An 18,591-nucleotide genomic window follows, 5' to 3' on the forward strand; every position below is an offset into this window, starting at 1 on the left:
GTGTCACGCAGGCCTTGAAGCAGGCAAGGTGGGGAGTGACGGCAGAGGACTCAGCCTGCTCGAAGGCCAGACCCGGGTTCTCCTGGGTGCAAGTCCCAGCTTCGCCGCTTGGTCAGCAGCATGACTTCCCTGCCCAGCAACCTCACGCAGATGCTCTTCCTCCGTGTCTCACATCGTCTTACTTACGCTCCTGTCTCGGCTGTCAACACTTGGGATCAGTGCAGTTAATTATTGATCTGTCTCCTTCACCGAAGTGCACAAAGTCTCGCTCAACTTTGTGTTCGTGGAAGATAGCACGTGGTGGGCACTCAGTATTATAAGCAGAGTCAACAGATCACTGCGAGCGTGGGCTGAGCCCCTGCCCTTCTCCGGACCCTCCTAGCACGACCAGTCAGGCAGCATCCACAGCGATGTCTGTCTCACAGAGGAGGACCTGAGCCAGGCCCAGGTCTACGCTCAGCTCCGCACGGAGGCGGCCGCGGTGCGCACTAAACCACGCTAGGTCCCGCCTCCAACACGCCTTCTGAACCCAAAGAGTGATTTATTCGCAATTCGTCTTTCCTTTTAAAATATAATCTTATTTTCCACACTGTAAGCTCCAGGAGAACAGACATTTTGTCTCAGCTGTCTTTCCATCCCCTGCAACAGCCGATGGGATGTTTTGCGCTTAATACCTGTTCAATCAACACCTGAGAAATCAGCGCTGGGCTTCTGCTGAAGTTTCTCGACAACACTGTAGAGGGACCGTCGCCCTGGACTATACCAGGCGTGTCTTACACGTGTCTCAATCCAGTTTCACTCCTACAAGATAGTATGACTTTGCCATTTTGTAAGTGAGGAACGTGGGCTTAGGGGCTATGGGACTGGCTCCAGGTCTGGGGACAGTGAAGGGCTGGCTCGCTACCTACTCATTGTGTCTCGTTAGCATGGCAGGCAGAGGAGGAGGCAATGAACGTTGCAGCCACCAAGTCAGCACCAGGTCAGATCTAGGTTGGTCCTGGAAAGACACCAAGATGTCTCTGACCAGAGAGATTCCCTGGAGAGGTGGGCAGCAACTCTGACGCCCGTGAACCGTCACACACCAGGCGGGGCTGAAGGTGCCCTGCAGCCCGCCTCCGTCCCATGGGACTGCAGCACCTGCTCCCAACAGGGCAGCACCCAGCTTCTGGGACAGGTCCATCCAATTTTTGCACTGGGCTTCAATCTGCCTAGCAGTAAACTCACTTCACTTCTCCTGAAAAATTTTCAAGTTGCCCATCAACTGCATTTTTCCCCCTTGTCCTAAAGCCTCCCCAGGGTCCTTAAATGTTATCATCTTTCCATAGAAGAAAGGAAAATTTTTATGCCAGAGCAAATGATAGATCCAATTCATTTCCAGTAAAAACTTCCAAAAGACATTCAACATTATTCAACATGAGGCTGTTGAGCTTATCAGTCTGTCCTCAGTTATTAAATGCGTCAAAATCAATGCAGACTTTGAAACAGTCTGGGAGTTCACGAAAAACAGAGTAATTATTTCAGAAGGACAAGAACCATTTCAGCTTTGTACCTAATCTGAAATTCTAATAATAAAGCTTTGCCCTGGCGGCACATGGGACAGAAGCTAACAGGTAGATCCGAGCACGTGAATTCCAGTGATTCCCTGGCCATCACGGCTTGACCTCCCCAAACTGCCAGGCAACGTGCGAGTTTATTAAAAGCAGATGCTTGTAAAGAAACCGTGGAACAGCCATCCCGTGAAGTACGTGATCTACCCCCAAGCCTGGTCTCCTCCTGGGTCCTCAGCAGGCTTCTATCTTCCTAGCCGTGCCTTCCTCTCACCCCTACCAGCCAGCCCGTGGCCAAATCCTGCCCCCACCCAGAGCTTCATCGCCCACTCCGTTCCCTCCAAACCCTTCTCTACACCTCAGGCTGGGATTTCCTTCCAAATGCACGAATCTTTCCACCTTCGCCTGCCTGCTTCGGTGTAGGATCATAAACCTTCTCTCAGTTTGTAACTTTGCATTCAGCAAATCAATGTAATTTGAAACCAGTTCTAATCCATAGCGTAAGATACAGTAAAATAGTCCATATGATGCACGTAACTCCAGACACCACGTTGCCCGTTTTCTGTGTTCACAACAAAAATTTTTTTTAAATATATCTGTTGGGCAGAGCACAACCCCCGAGACAGCTTTTAGGATGATAAATACACGTGATGCTGGGAAGGTAGGTAAGACGCTTATCTGAAGTGATGTTTTCTGAAGCTTCCCACCCAACCGTCTAAACCACTGACAGGCAGTTGTGTACATCTACTTTCTTCATCATTCTATCATTTTTTTTCCCTTAAAATAAGTGCAACACTCTGGCAGGTTATTAAAAACTAGCCAGCTAAAGTCCAGCCAAGAAAACATTCATTTTTGCTTCCTAAAACAAACACCATTTGGAAAATGGTTTCTTCCTGACGGGAAAAAGCTACCATCAAACAAAAGTTTCTGTAAATAGGTTACAAACACACCAGTCATTGCACCTACCATCCCAGCACGTGCACAGACAGTATGGCACGATCGCCCAAGGTGGACAGTCACCCCTCTGTCACTTTTTAGTGTCTTCTGTCAAGTGGGCCACAACGCAGGGGTTCCTAAATCTACAGAACCTGCGTGTTCATCAGAGAGGACCTGACAAGGCGGAGTGACCTTTTTCAGGCAGGGCAGATTCACCCAAGGCGTCCTGCCTGCTCAAACGGCAGGCAACATAAACTCAGCTTCCGCCACGCAAAACCTTGAGACCAGTGTGTTTTGTTCAACCCACCTCCCTCTTTTCAAGTCAGGGACAGGTGAGAGGACGGTTCCCATCCTAATGACCAGTGCCATTTAAATTTTTCCTGTAGTAAATGGTGGCGCTCCATGTCCAACTATTTTAAAAGACAGAGGGCAGTGGGACGTGGACTATATATAAGCCCTGACCTGGAAGATACGGCTTCCACTTGCCCTCTGTCCCTGCCACCTCATCTAAGAAGCTGAAGTTTCTCCAGCACCACCCCAGAGCCGGTCTAGACACCCCACCTGCCAATGGTCTAGTGCATCAGCTGGACCCTTCCTTTCTCAGCTCCTCACTGCCCAGCAATCAGAAAGCTCCGCCCCGCCCGCACCGCGGCCTCTGCCCTCTCATTGCACGCCAGCTCACCCTAGAAGCAAAGCATCCTCCAGGTGGCAACCTTTCCAACGCTGTATGTAAAGACCAGTGTTCCAACCCCTCTTAAGCTTCCGGCGACCATCCCTCAGGTAATTTGTTTTTTTGACAACACTCCTAGCAGGTCAACTCCACAATGGCAGCAACCTTATAGAAGAAATATGACACGGATCTTCAGACGAGTTACGGGGACAGGTCCAAACCTGGATGGCAAGAATCATCTGGGAGCCTTTGAGAACTAGATTCCTCACCTCCTGTGAGTCAAAACCTTCGGGGATGTATCTCAGGAATCTGAACATTTGTTAAATTCCCCCAGTGAGTCTGCAAATTATCTAGATTTGGAAGTGATTTATCAGGATAATGGTAGTTTTTCTTGATCATAAGAGTTTTTCTTACAAATGTATGTATGTTATGTATGACTGGACATTGTGCTCAGAAATTGATACACTGTGACTGTACTTCAATTGTAAAAAGAGTTTTGCTTATTTGAAAATAATTGGGAGGTATGGAGTTTGCATTAAGTCCTACATCAGTTTAACTATGGGGCGAAGCACTGACAGCAGGCAAGGAGATTTAAGAAATGAACCCATTTTTAGGGCGACTGTAGTAAGTGACACATGACACAGACTAGTGCAGGCTTGTTTTCTCAGGAGTCAGGGCTCCACAGCACTCACTTGAGGGAGAATTCCTGAGCGTAATCTAGGAACTTTCCAGAGGGAAACACAGGGTAAGGGCGTGGCCATGAGATCAGACCTGATGGACGCCTGGACCGCCTGCTTTCCAGCTGAGCGACTTCGGGAAAGATCGCTGACCCTCTGAAGAGCCTGTTTCCTCTCTTGTCAAATGAGGACATCAGACTTCAGGGACACGCTGTCTTCAAGGTGAACATCTTTAAAAAATGTGGAATGCTGGGCACAGGGCCTATCACACTCAAGTCAGAAAACAGAACGCAGTCCTCGGCTCCCACGACAGTCTGGCCCCCCCATTTCTGCGTTTACTCCGAGACACCCCTTTAGACACGTGAACAAACGAGAGTGCTTCCCGGCCAGGGTTCCCAAGAACGGTGAAGGTTAAAGAAATGGTGACTGAGTCCCTCAACAATGAGGCGCCCTTCAGGTTCTGAAGTTCATGAGCCGACTTTACAGGAGGAATTGCTGCCTGGAAGGGAAGAGGGGCACCAGGGACAGTGACTTTTAAGGTATTTTGTCCTCTAAGAGTCCGTAACTCTAAATCTTTAAATTTGGGATTTTCGGAAAGGCAGTGCTACTACACAAAGAAAATTAAACGCAAGGTACGTGCTGATTAAACACAGGCACATATGGAATGCTGTTCTACACACATAAGATGTGTTCTGGGAAAATCTCTTTGGAGAAGAAAAATGAGCAAAAGCAGTAAGACAATTTCCAAAGTATATACTTCTATTTCGCAAATGCATTTTAGGAAAAAAGGAAAAAACACACAAAACCCCACAAGCACAAATAAACCAACTTTAATAGATATTATTTTGTATTTATATAGCGCCTTCTTCAAGAACCTTAGATGCTTTACAGACATTATATCTAATTAATCCCCACAACAACCCTGTGAGGTAGGTGTTACTCCCATTTTACAAGATAGGGAGACTGAAACACAGAGAGGTTAAGTGACTTGCCCAAGGTCACACAGTTAAATTCACTGAAGAGCCAGGACCTGAGCGCTTTAGCCTCCCAGCTCCCAGGTAAATACCTCATGAGAGAATCTTTAATGAAAAGTATCTTTAAAGAAAGTATCAAGAGTAGTATGTTATGAAAGTGAGGTCTTCCTACTGCCATCAAGGAAAGAAAACACCCTACACTGATGGTTAGAGGCAACAAGACCCATATATTACACACCCCCTTCCCTTTGCCTAAAGTCTCACGGCTCCTGTCTTGAGCAATCTCAAGTTTCCAAGACAGAAGCTGTGTGACTTAGAAGCGAGACTTAATTTAGAATATTTACTTTCAGTTATGATAATTTATAGAAATTTTTATTCCAATATACAAAATATGGGACAGCCATCCCAACAAACATGTACACCGCTAGACAGCACTCAGCCACCATGCACAACGAGACCCGCCCCTCCTTCCCGGCACAGTCAACCTCCACACAGCCTCGCGGCGCGCTCTCTGTGGGCCACTTGCCTTCCTTACTGTATCTACATCCCCCCCCCAACCCTAACCCTATACATTTTTAAAGTATACTGAGTTTCTGATAAACTTCAAAACATTTTACGTAGATGCAGCTGCACCAAGAGTAAGAAGTAAATTGGGAACCATCACCCCAGAGTCCCTCCCCTGACAGGTCAGACTGTTAAACAAGGTGTAGATGTGAACAGTGTGCGACTACCATGGAACTCAGTAAAAATGCTATAACTTGCTTTAATAGGAAATTTAACCTTGGATTTTACTTTACTGTATATATATTTTTAATGTGAAATGTAAAAACAAACAGCACAGTATCCCAATGCTGTACCTTTATGCAAATGACTTCATCTATCTTTCTCACACGTGCTGCAGCCCCAGTGCAAGTGAAAACTGGTTCAGCTTCCCGTACGCCTCACCTCTGTACTGAAACAAAGCTTCCAATTCCAAGGCAATTTTAAGCCCTCAAAATAAAAAAATGCATCCATCTCTGCAGCTATGACCTTGCCCACACTCTTGGCTGTGATTCTGTGTGTAATGTTGGTAGATCTGGTGGGCCACGTGGTTTGTACAAAACCAGTCCAGCCAGGGTAAGGCTTTAGAAACTGTATCTTAAAAAGCAATCTGTCAAAATACATCATATTTTTCTCCCGGCACATCTGTTTAGACAGCCCAATTAGCTAAGTGACCCTGTTGAAGATCTATTCACGGAACGAATAGGTGAAGTCATTTCCTGAGCTAAAAGATACAGATAATAAATGTTAATAATAGCAGCAGACAAAACATTCTTTTTTGTTGTTTGTTTCTGAGATTCAACAGTATTAGTAAAATAAGTTTAGAAAATTACAGCAATTTGAAAAAAAGATTACTGCCTGAAAAGACTTGGATAAAGAACATCGAAGACCTGACTGCTATTCTTTTGACGATATATTCAATTATTTTCTGCAAGTTACATTCGGCCACTGTCAGGCAACTTACTGATGCATGGAAACAGTCAACTGCAATGGTTGACAGACATTTTACATCACGTATATTACTTCCTCAAACCCCAGCAGAATGAAGCCTTTGCAAACATAAAGTTGAACTTCTGAGCACCCTTCCGGTAAGATTTGTAAAGGTGGGAGGGAGAACAAGGACCTGCTTTCACAGTCCTCCTGGTCAGCCTCGTCAGAATGTCCTCCTCACGGGGTCTGCTAGCTCCGCCGGCGCTGGGGTTAGGAGGGCTCACTGCCTTCCAGGGTGGAGAACACGCAGAAACAACCTACCTGCTCTGACAGCGATTTTCAAGACGTGGCCTCAACCTGAAAGAGTATTTAAGAACCCTCAAGGCCCGCCCGCCAGCACCGCGCCAGGGCTCCTCTGATCGCTCCCACGGCTACAGGGGATTTCTGATAGTTGTTTATTTTACTGAAATTAAAGCAGAATAAAATGACTGACTGACAACTAGGACAAATATTTAGCCAGAGATATCAGTTCCTCCTGAAAAAGAATATTTACCTCCTCTCACTGCAAGTTTTCTTAAAGTAACTTACAATTTAAAATATCGAGTTTAAAATTCACCTTAAAAATAGAAACAAACAAAAGGATTAGTTAAACTGACAAAAACTAATAAAAATATGCTCAAACTTACTGACAGAATCATGGGCACTTCATACAATACTTAGACTCTACCAGTTTTAAGTAAAATAAATAAGGAAAAAAATTGTAATTACAAAGCCAGTCTTTCCCCTTGGGGAAACAAAAAGCCACTCTTGACCAATTGTTCCCTAGATACACATACACTGTATATTATTATAAGCTTCTTCAGAGAAGCAAACGTATTTGTCTTCCTGACACTGGATTCTAATACCTGTTAGCTTCTTTACATCAGGAAGGGCAACTGCAAGTGTTGGGCCCAAAAGTGTTTGTGGTTTACGCTTGAAAAGACCACCTGATACTCCTCCTCTCCGTGTTGAACCCAGGCAAACGTGTGCCGTGTGTTCAGTGTCACCTCCCGCAATCATCCGTTCAACCTCGCACAGACTCCTGCTCTTTCCGCTGCACCCCAAGGAGTTCAATCAGTATTGGTGCAATTAATGAAGAGAAAATGCATGTCAATTACTGGAAGGCTGTTTTACAAGAGGAGCTGGTATCTCTGATTTCGCTTCCTTGTTGCATGGAAGTGCGCAGACAGCACGATACCTGAGCAAATCAATCAACTACCGTGATAGGAAGAGCCTGCCAAGCCACAGCCTTTGCTTTATTGTGTGCAAAGTGTGCCACTGCCCCCTGAGCTTCCTGCATTTCTCTTTGCGTGAAAAATCAGTGCTTGATCCTTTCCCAAACAACCAGAGAAGAAATGAGGCAGAAAGTCTCTCTCCGTCACGGTTCCCTCAGTCCCGGGACTGGTAGAAAAGGATGTAGCCAGACTCAGAGTTCTTTGAGATATCTGAGGTCAACCCGTAGAATTCTTCAATAGCTTGTGCATCTATTTTCTGCGAGGGAAAACACACACATTAGTACAAAAATGACCTCTATGAACTGCTGAAATCCAGTAAAATCTTCGACATTTCTTAAAATAATGCCTTTCATTTTCTCATTTATAAAACAGCTCTGTACAACCAGAATGGCTAAAAGATGGCTGATTCCCAGTGCTGGCGAGAACACAGAACGAATGGAACTTCTGCATACAGCCGGCAGGGATGTCAAACAGCACTGACACTGCGGAAAACGTTTAGCGTGATTTTCAAAAGCTGAACATTCAGTTACCCTCTGATCCAGTGATTCTACTCCTAGATATAGGCTGAATTATAGGAAACTACTAATTGCCAACCATTTGGAACCTACAAAAATGGCAATTTCATATGGTCCAATCTAATATATACCCCCAAAATGAGTGCGTATATCCAGCAAAAGACTCACACGAGGATAATTGAGGTAGTTTTACTTGTAATAGTCAATAATAGACAGAAAGCCAAATTTCTAACTTGGTACATTTGTACCATTAAATTACAAAATTACAAAGCAGTAAGAAAGAACCACTACTGCAGGCAATAAGAGTAAGAACTGCATTGACATTATGATGAGTGTAAAAAGCTAGACACAAAAGCAGTCGCACTGGATGAGTCCACTTATATTCAACACAGGCAAAATGAATCATAATAATAAAACTCAAAATAGTGGCTCCCAGCGGGTGGTGGGGAAGGCACGAAAATGGTGAGTATGGACCAGCAAGAGGAAAAGGGGAGCTTTTTGCTGGGGTGTTGAAAACGTACTACATCTTTTTTTTTTTTTTTTTGGTGGGGGGAGGTAAATTCGGGTTATTTATTCTTAGAGGAGGTACTGGGGGTTGAACCCAGGACCTCATGCATGATAAGCATGCTCTCTGCTACTTGAGCTCTACCCTCACCCTAAAACGTCCTACGTCTTGATCTGGACGGTGGCTACGTGTGTGTGTATACACACGTGTGCATCCACATGTAAAATTTCAAGTTGTTGCTTAAGATTTGCATACTTTACTGTGTCTTACAGCTCAATAAATTATTTTTAATAATGATTTTTTTTAACTAGCTCTGTTGTTGAAAGATTTCCCTTCTTTTACTCTAAATGTTTTCAAAGACAGCTGACCATTCCAGCACTGGGACTGGAAGTAAGAAGTAAGAATCATACCACAGTCTGAAGACCCAGACACCTGTCTAACTTTTATCACCTGTCCTGTGCAAGTGAGAAGCTGGTAGAAAAAAGTGAAGAGCAAAATACACGCACAACTTCCAAGAAAAATAAGAAATCAGAAAGCTACTTACTTCTACAATGTCGTCATCAAACAATAACCAAAAGTCATGACTCTTAACTATTGCAATATAATGGCCTCGATTGGGACCACTGAAACAAAGAGAAAGAAAAGCTCATTTCACACAATGTTTACCAATATTTCTCTTCTATGCCCTAAATTTCATGTTCCATAAAGGAGAAAAACTCAAGCAGATAAAAATACTCCTTTTCTGGTCTTTCCCCCAAAAGATCAAGTTACACGGATGTGAACTGGCGTTCAATTTTAACCACCAAGCAACTGGTTCTCACTTTGAGGGCTACAGCCAGTATTCTATCTATACAGAGCTACACTATTAACATTCTTTGCTGCCTTTTAAAATTATTACTTTTTGAAGTAATTTTCACATTTGCTTTTATGAAAATTTAAATAAAAATTTCTAGCGTTTTGTGAGCAGAGCATGCTGAATTAAACTACAAAACAAGGCAGGTAGAACTATTTCTGAGTCTTATTCCCTTGGCAATAGTTTTCCTCTTAAGGAAGGATCCCATGTGATGCTTGAAAAAGCAAAGATATCGAATCCATGCTTCTGAAATCAAGCTTGAACTTCATAAACTTCTTTAAACAAATGACTTTTTTAGTATTATTAGTGCTATACTTAAGTATTTAACCCTTAACCCCATTATAATTATTATAATAGCCTCTGAATCTCATTTTAAACAAATATGGAATACAGAAATACAGAAATGTGTAAAAATAAAGGTGGAATTATTTCTCTTACAAGAAATTCTTTATAAAGAACATGTCAAAGATTGTAATCTCTCCCAGTTTAAGTATGACTCGTTATAAAAGCTGATACATTATTTTTATTAAGTTATAATTCTATCACAATTTTATTATAGAATTTGAAATAATTTTCAACAAGTTATTCTTTATGATGAATACTATTTTAAAAGTAGCAACCTCAGGTACTAGAATAAGCCACCTCCAAGTTTCGTACGTTTCCGATCTTTGACCCTGTAGTTGAGTATCTGAGGCGACAAAATGACACAAACAAGAGCACTTTTTCACTATAGAGGAAAATACCTCAAAACTTAAAAAACAGAAAAAACAAAGCTTTTAAGCTAACATAAACCTCTGGTCTGATCACTGCACCAAGGTTCTGCAAGTTATCTGATACTGTTTTCCTCTGCTCAGATGTCATCACTCTTAGTTTAGAAACTGAATGCTCCAAAAATGGGAAAGAAAGGTTATTACTGATGGCAAGAGCCAGGAGCCAGGCTGACACGGACCACGGAGGTGACAGACTAGGCCAGGAACCGACTCCCTAAGTGCTGTGCTGAGCAGAAAGCTGGGGGGCAGCAACTGAGAGGCTGGGGTGTTTTCCGTTGGAGAAAACAAGCTGCTAGTACAAGTTCCCCCAAACCCAGGGGAAAGCCGGAGGGCCCTGTTTCACAGTTATTACAGGAAATTCTGAATGGTCAAGGAGGACTGCGTGTTCCAAATAGAAACGCTATTCCGGTCTGAGAGTTTTCTGAGCTATTTTATAAGTTAAGATCTACAGAGTGAGACAGTACACTAAACTGGCCAGTGGGAAATAAACACACGGATTCGTAAAACTAGAGAACTTGACTTTGAAGACTATCTCCGAAGCGTTTTTAGTGTTTTTCACAACCATTAACATGATGAATATACCCAATCAATCTCAGAAATCACTGATTTTGTAAAATTTCTTTAAGCAGCATTGTTTTGTTTTGTTTTGTTATTTACCAACAATCAAGAAAAAAAGGAAATGAAAAACAGGACTTAAAAATTCTCAGAGTAATATTTAAATAATAAGAATAAAACATCAAATCCAGACAATAACACACTATATTCATATATAAAACTTAGGAGGAGGAAATGGTAAGATGTTTCCTATCTGAAATAAACTTATCTTAGTGTGACAGCACTGAAGGATACAAGACCCCTGAAAGGCCCACACCGAGTCCCCATGAGTGTCCTGAACGTGCACTGCCCTGCGACCCAGCACCTCCCCCGACGAGCATCTGCGCCCACAGACATCCGTGCTGCCCCACAGCATCCACCCCGCCACTGAGCATCGGCGCTCAGGAGCAGCCGCACCCCCCAGCACCCCGTACCTGCCACAGTGAACCACGACGGCAACGAGGTCGTACATTCTGTCAGGATTGGTTGCGTCGCCTGAAGTGTTAAATAGACGAAGTTCTAAAGGAAAAACTACTCGGTAAGAAAGTTTTGTGTATCGATGAAGTTGATCCATGTATTTAAATCTTTTCAGATGCAGAGCTAAAATCATGGGCAGCTTTTTAACTTTCATCCTATTAAAATAGACATGAGAACAGAATTTCCCATGAGACATTCGCCATGTCCTTAAAAGAACTGTCAAACTTTATGATTCAGCTGACAGCTGACGGTCAGTTTTAACAGCCCAGCACTGCCCACTTTTGCATATTTCCACCCATTACTTTTACACTGGGAAAGCAACACTCCGCAAGTCTTCAGATGACCCCAAAACCATCATCACCACCAAAGCACATCATGTGAGGCAGCACTCGGTGCGGCTCCGCACAGTCGGAGCGGGACAGTCCTCTGTGGAGAAATCTGCATTTCTGAAATACGGGTCCTTTACATTAAGGCTAAATGCACGTGAAGCCTATGGCTGGTGGAGGAAAAACCAGTGCCTGAAAGCTGCTAATTCCTTTGGATGTGAGGGGAGACTGGGATCCATTTGTCCTATTCATCTATATCATTCTGAAGACTGAGAACAGGAGACAGCAAGAAAAGCATTAAAGACCGTCCCACTGAAGGCATCTGTTTGCCAGAGGTAAGACACAGCTCCCCCTGAAAGGTGCTGCCTGCGTGGGTCCTGGAACAGCCTGGAGCCCTTCCAACCGCCCCTCCCGGGAGGCCTTCGCTGCCCCACCTCACCACACAAGTCTCCCCTCAGAAGACTCAGCTCACACGTTCTACCTTCCGGCACAAGTAACTGTTCTCCACCCTCCATCCGCACTTCGCAGATCCACTCTGTATCTGTGCAGTTTATTACACTACAAAGCACCCAGATGATCATGGGTCTTTCTCTTCTCTCAGGGCCAGGACTCTGGGCGGACAGCAGCCATCTCTTTCATTCTACTTCTCCACTGTGAGCAATAGGCCTGGCACATGGCAGGTACCTGATGAACACTACAGAACTGAATCCTGTATGTGCTCAGTGGAGCAAAACACTTTTCATAATTTATACCAGTCTCAACAAATTCCAGAAGACAGAAATCACAGAATATGTTCTCTGACAAAAATAAAAAACAAAGAATATTTATAAAACCCCTGAAATACAGAAACTAAGCTATATACTTCTAAATAATCCACAAAGAGAAAAAAATCACAAGGGAAATTGAAACAGATGTTGAAATGCATAATGCAAATATGACACGTTAAAATTTGTGAGGACACAGCTAAAGCAATATTTAGAGGGAAATTTATAGCTTTAAACATTTAAATTAGAAAAGAAAAGGTTTAAAATCTAAGTTTCTACCTTAAGAAGCCAGGAAAGAAGGGGCTAAAACTCAAAGTACACAGAAATAATAAAATAACAAAAGGGAAACAAATCAATGAAATTGAAAACAAAAATAGAGATTCACAGCATTAAAAGCTATAAAATTCTAGCAAGGGTAATCAAGGAAAAGAGAAAACACACATAGTCAGTATCAGAAATTAAAGATAGGCTATTACTACAGATTCTGAAGTGCTTGGGAGACTACTCAGCTTAAATAAAAAGGAATGAAATGTTGATACATGTAACCACTTGAACACATCTCAGGGGATTATGCCCAGCGAAGAAACCCAATCTCAAAAGTTAACATACTACGCACACACTACAAGATACCATTCACATGGCACCCTAACGTGACAACACCATAGAGACGGAGCCGAGACGCGTGACTGCGGGGGGGGGCGCGGGGGCAGCACGGGTGCTGCGTGTGGCTATTTAACAAGGGAGACGGGACAGCTCTTACCTTGACTGCCATGGTGGTCACATGAACCCGCATGGGATACAATGGCACAGAACTACACACACACATGTGCACACACACACGAGCAAGACTGGTGAACCGTGAGTGAGGTCTATGGGCTGGAGCGAGGCCGGCTCCCTGGCTCTGGTCTTGTCCCATCCTCACGCAAGATGACGCCCGTGGGGGACTCTGAGGACGGTGGTACACTTATCTCCTGACTTCTCCCTGTGCCACGTTTACAACTTCCTGTGACCCTAACTCATTTCAAAATAATAAGTTAAAAAATAAAGAAAGCAAGCTATAAGGAAATATTATGAATAACTTTATATTAGATAACTTAGATAAAATGGACAAATTCCTTCAAAAAACACAACTCACCAAAACTAAAGCAAGAAACAGCAAGGTGGGGGAGGATACAGCTCAAGTGGCAGAGTGCGTGCTTAGCATGCATGCGCTCTTGGGTTCAATCCCAGCATCTCATTAAAAAATAAGTAAATAAACCAAATTACCTCCCCACTAAAAAACGGATAAATAGATAAATAAATAAACAATAGTCCTGCATCCATTTGTAATAAAAAACTCTTCTTTTCAAAGGAAACAACTGGACCAAATCACCTCCCTGGTGGGTTCTAGCAACGTTTAAGAAAGAAAACCTGTCCTGCACAAACTCTTCCATCAAAGAGGAGAAGGAGCGACCCCCGCAGGTCGCTGGGGCCAGCGACCACCCACCACCAAACGCGGCGAAGGGCCACAGGCGGGTGAAACTGCAGAGCAGCACGCCTCCTGATGGTCCACAGACGTGAACTCCCTCAGCAAAATGAGAGCAAACTGAATCCAGCAACACAGACCCACCTGGTGATGCAGTGATAATTATACTAAGTGTACTGACAATGTTTTACCTCAAGTTGTTTTGAAAAATCAGTAACAGTAAAAATAAAGCAGATTTCTTTATACTTCCTAAAATTAATAAAGTAATAATAAACATGTAAGGGGCATTTAAAAAAATTAGTACAGCATAGGTTTCCTCCCAAACAAAAGCACCATCACCCCAACTTAAATTTCCCAGAAATGTTAGCTCTCTGCACCAAACGTATGCTGAGCAATGCAATTTTTAAAAACAAGCTTGTCTTCTTCCAACCTAATCAGAGTACCTGTCATGAGGCCAGGTTTCAAACTCAAACGACTGCAGCGGCACCACAATGGGGTGGAGGGAGCAGGGTGACGAGGAAGCAGGTGCTCCTAGTCCCCGGAAGCAGACCCTGAGCCCAGACGTCTGCCTGGGATTTACCAAGGCGGTGCTCCCGGGGCGGGCGTCAGTCTCCTGCCTCAGGCACCACCCACCCAGGGCAGCTTCAGCTGAGCCCCACCGGGAAACCCCGGACTACAAGCTTCCCTGCAGATGTCTCTGCAGGCTTCAGACTCTCCTTAGAAAGACCTGCTTGCACGGGTGGTCCTTGGCTGGCATCTGGAAGTGTGATCTAGGGAGTGCGCCCACTGTCCCCCAACTGGGACAGGACTCTTGGAAGCTTGCTGGCTTCCCTCTGCTGACTGTACTCGTCACCTTTCCCTGTAAGAAATCTTAGCCGTGAGCACGACTGTACACGCTGAGTCCCGAGAGTCCTTCTAGTGTATCACCAAATCCAGCACCGAGTGGTGCTGGGGACCCAACACAGGACAAAATCGCGCACCATTTAAACAAGAACACAGCACCACTTTTGTGTGACTCGGCCCCAAACACACAGCTTGAACCTGATCACAGGAAAACATGAGATGAACCCAAAGGAAGACATTCTGCAAAATAACTCATTGCTTTCAAGTGTCAAGACAAAGAAAGTCAAGAAGAGACTACGGAATTGTCCTGATATAAGAAGACTAAAGAGACATGAATGCCAGATGCCGCCTGTGGGTCGGGATGGACACTTTCCTCTACAGAGGACGCTCCCGGGACATCTGGGGAGACTAAAACAAGGCCTGTGGTCCCAGGAACACGTCAGTGCTGCTTCCTGGCCTGGATGGACAGGGTAAGGGGAAAACTTCCTTGCTGGCAGCAAACAGCTGCCGAACGTCCGCGGGTCACGGGCATCACGGCAGGAACTCCCAAACGGCTTGGGGTAAAAGAGCGCTCCTGGCGCTGCCCACGCAGCCTTTCAGAGTTTGCCGTTGTTTCAAAATAAAAAGTAAAATCATCAGGATGAGGACGAAGAGTCCATTTCCCGACACCAAAACACAGTCTCTGTAACAGTATCCTAAGAGAGGGCACAAAATCCCACGCAGGAACGGGTGGAAACTGGGGCCGGGGGCTGAGCAAAGTGCTTTCCCCTCTTCCTTCCTCGCCGAGGAGAAGTTCACAGTCAGGGGAGCTTCAAAGCGAGCATCTGAACTGTGCTGGCTTCTGCAGAAGATCACCCGCGGGCACAGAGCTGGTTTTGTTTATCCAGCAATCACCTAACGAGTCCTAACTGCTGGTGACACAGTGGCGCACGTTACTCATGTAGCCGCCCAGTTCCCTTCCAGCTGGAAAAGCCCGTCTACACACCCACCGCCAAAGAACCGCCGCGAGTTTCGGGAAACTCCATTACCGTTTGTGTGCTTCCTGCTTGCTGCGACACTCTTCACAGTAATACTTGTATTCACTGCAGAGCGTTTCTGTGTTGCTGAAACCTCTGTGTAAAATTCAAAATACGTTAATTCCGTCTATACCAGAATGTACGCGTTCATCTTAAAATATTCTAAACCCAAGAGACTCAGGAAACGTCAAAACAGATAACCCCACGCTTACCTCAGGCAGTGAGTAATGGATGTGTTTTGTTCCACGTCAACAGAAAGGTCTAAAAAATCTTCATCTTTGCTGCTTATCTGTAAAAACAGGGAACTGCCTTTGATTTCTTGAAACATCAATAAATCACTGATCCAAAACGACAGAATGAAATGCATCCTATCATTAGTAGTAAGTATATAAAGAATTCTGTTTCCTCACGTGTAAAAGAAAACGACTTGATTTAAGTTACCCAAAAGAACACCAAACAAATGACTCTCATCTTATGCAGAAGTGAACACCAAAGTGCACCTGTGGCTAATTCTCTTACTGGCAAAGGCAAGTGTGACATGAAATTCCATTACTTCCCCTAATCTGGTATTACGGGAAAGCACAAACTGTACTATATACACTGATTCTTAAAAACACAGGACAAGACTGAATGGGGGTGTTTGGTAAAGGACATGGTATCTGTACTGTTTTATCACATTTAAGGAAAAAACCTAGCCCAAAATGCCAGACTACAATCTTCACTTATGACCTTCCTTTATCACCCCGCCTCCAATTTAACGTCTTGCTTGAATTATGGAAAAAATCATCTTGTAAAAAATAACATTATCACTCATTCATTTGAACAGGAGGAGGAGAGAACCTCAGACGTCACCCTCCCTGGCTGTCCCCCCACTGAAGACGCACGCGGGGACCTGACACAATAGGAGTGATGTCCTTCTCGCTTCCCCGAGCCTCCCGCCCGCAAGTCACCCACCGAGCCAGTGCTTTCCTGCTTCCACCCTGCATCAAGGTTATCGGCTCAGGATCATTAACCTGTGATCGATTACGTGGCTATATATTACAGGCTGACGCAAATATGAGTACACGAGAGTGTCGTGTATACAAGGTATAGTGACACTGGAAGGTAAGTCATGTGGGTCTCAAAAGACTCCGGGAAAAAGGGGAAGAAAGACAATCAAGAAAGGCAAGAGAATGCGATGTGCTTCAGGAAAAACAATTCACCCAGTTTTGTCGCAAAGTGAGGAGGCAGACGGGACAGTCTGGTGGAGGCAGGCTCAAGCCAGAACGGGCTAAAGAGAAACAGAGAAACAGGAGAGTCTAGTGCTTCTCAGAATGCGCTCTGTGCTTCTCAGACACTCACTGCCTCGGGGGTCTTCACTTGAAATGTTCACCTTATGGTAACATTAAAACCCTGACATAAGGATGTTCTAGATGCCCCAGATGCAAGTGGGTCACTATGTCTGCGGTTACCACTGTGCTGGCGCCGGTTGATCACCACGTGCAGCAGTACTTAAGTTCAAAACTGTTTCCAAACACTGGTTGATGTCTGGTTGTTGCTGGACACTCGGCATCTGGGAGATACAGACTCAATGAAGAAGTCCAGGCTGGAGACTGGGGCTGGGCGGTCGTCAGCACAGGTGGTAATGAAAATGGAACACAGCCCTCCCCACACAGAGTGAGAGGCGGCAAGAAATAAGCAGCAATTCACACCCTTAATTCTTGGGAGGCATCTGTCAGGATACATCCCAGGCCACAGCGGGACCCCGTGAAGATGGGATAAAGGTCACTAGGAGTCTACTAGTGGTATCTGGGCACTGACAAGGATGGCCAGTGGACTCTGTGCAAAGTCTCAGAAGAGTAACAGGAGAAAATCCAGGTGACCTTGGGCTTACTGACAACTTTTTCAGTACAACAACCAATAACAGCATTTAAAGAACATCAAAAGCATTTCCATGAAGGAAAAACTGGACTTTATTAAAATAAAAAATTTTAAATTAAAACATCAGAAACTTCTGATCTGCCAAAGACTGTATCTCTTAACCGTTTAAGATAAGACAAGCCACTAACTGGGAGAAAATCTCTGCATAAGACACGTCTGACAAAGGACTGGTATCCAAAATACACAAAGAACTCTTAAAACTCAACAACAGGAAAACAAACAACCCAGTTTTAAAATGGACCAAAGACAGCACAGACACCTCACCAAAGAAGATACTCCGATGGCAGATAAGCCTATGAAAGATGTCTCCTGTCGTATGTCATAGGGAAATGCAAATTAAAACAAGAGATACCACTACTAGTATATTAGAATCGCCAAATTCAAAACCCTGACAACAGCGCATGCTGACAAGGTACGGAGCAACAGGAACTCCCCTTCATCACTGGTGGGGACGCACGATGGTCCAGTCACCCTGGAAGACTGTCTGGTAGTTCCTTCCAAAACTGAACGTGCTGTGTACCGCACGGTCCAGCAACTGCACTCCTCAGTGCTAACCAAAGGAGTTGAAAACTTATGTCCACACAAAAACCTGCACACGCGTGTTTATAGCAACTTTATCCACTATTACCAAAACTTGGAAGCAACCTGGATGTCCTTCAGTAGGTGAATGGATAAACTATGGTACATCCAGACGATAAAACATAATTCAGCGATAAAAAGAGATGAGCTACCAAGCTGTGAAAAGACACGCAGGAACCTTAAATACATACTGCTAAGTGACAGAAGCCAATCTGAACAGGCAGCATTCTCTACGATTCCAACCATGTGGCATCTGGAAAAGGCAAAACAATGGAGGCAGTAAAGTAATCAGTGGTGGCCGGGGCTGCGGAGGAGGGAGGAAAGAGCAGGTGGAGTACAGGGGATTTTCAGGGCAGTGAAACTACTGTCCGATACTGTCATGATGGATACGTCATATGTTTGTCAAACAAACAGAA

At 44.4% G+C, this 18,591-nt stretch overlaps 1 protein-coding gene across 3 annotated transcripts in view; it reads right to left on the minus strand.

The window, feature by feature from the left end:
- Nucleotides 1-4,644: 4,644 nt before the first annotated feature.
- The window catches only part of USP12 (ubiquitin specific peptidase 12), a 67,310-nt gene continuing 53,363 nt past the window's right edge, over nucleotides 4,645-18,591 (minus strand). For all 3 annotated transcript variants that reach the window (XM_072976042.1, XM_072976041.1, XM_072976040.1), the window contains 5 exons: nucleotides 15,889-15,965; nucleotides 15,689-15,772; nucleotides 11,220-11,417; nucleotides 9,113-9,191; nucleotides 4,645-7,804 (listed from right to left, as the gene is read on the minus strand). In XM_072976042.1, the coding sequence (XP_072832143.1) occupies nucleotides 7,703-7,804; nucleotides 9,113-9,191; nucleotides 11,220-11,417; nucleotides 15,689-15,772; nucleotides 15,889-15,965 (540 nt within the window). In that variant the 3' untranslated portion in view covers nucleotides 4,645-7,702. The remainder of the gene's footprint in view (nucleotides 7,805-9,112; nucleotides 9,192-11,219; nucleotides 11,418-15,688; nucleotides 15,773-15,888; nucleotides 15,966-18,591) is intronic.

This window comes from Vicugna pacos, chromosome 14 (genome assembly GCF_048564905.1).
Source record: "Vicugna pacos chromosome 14, VicPac4, whole genome shotgun sequence".
Lineage (NCBI taxonomy): Eukaryota > Metazoa > Chordata > Mammalia > Artiodactyla > Camelidae > Vicugna > Vicugna pacos.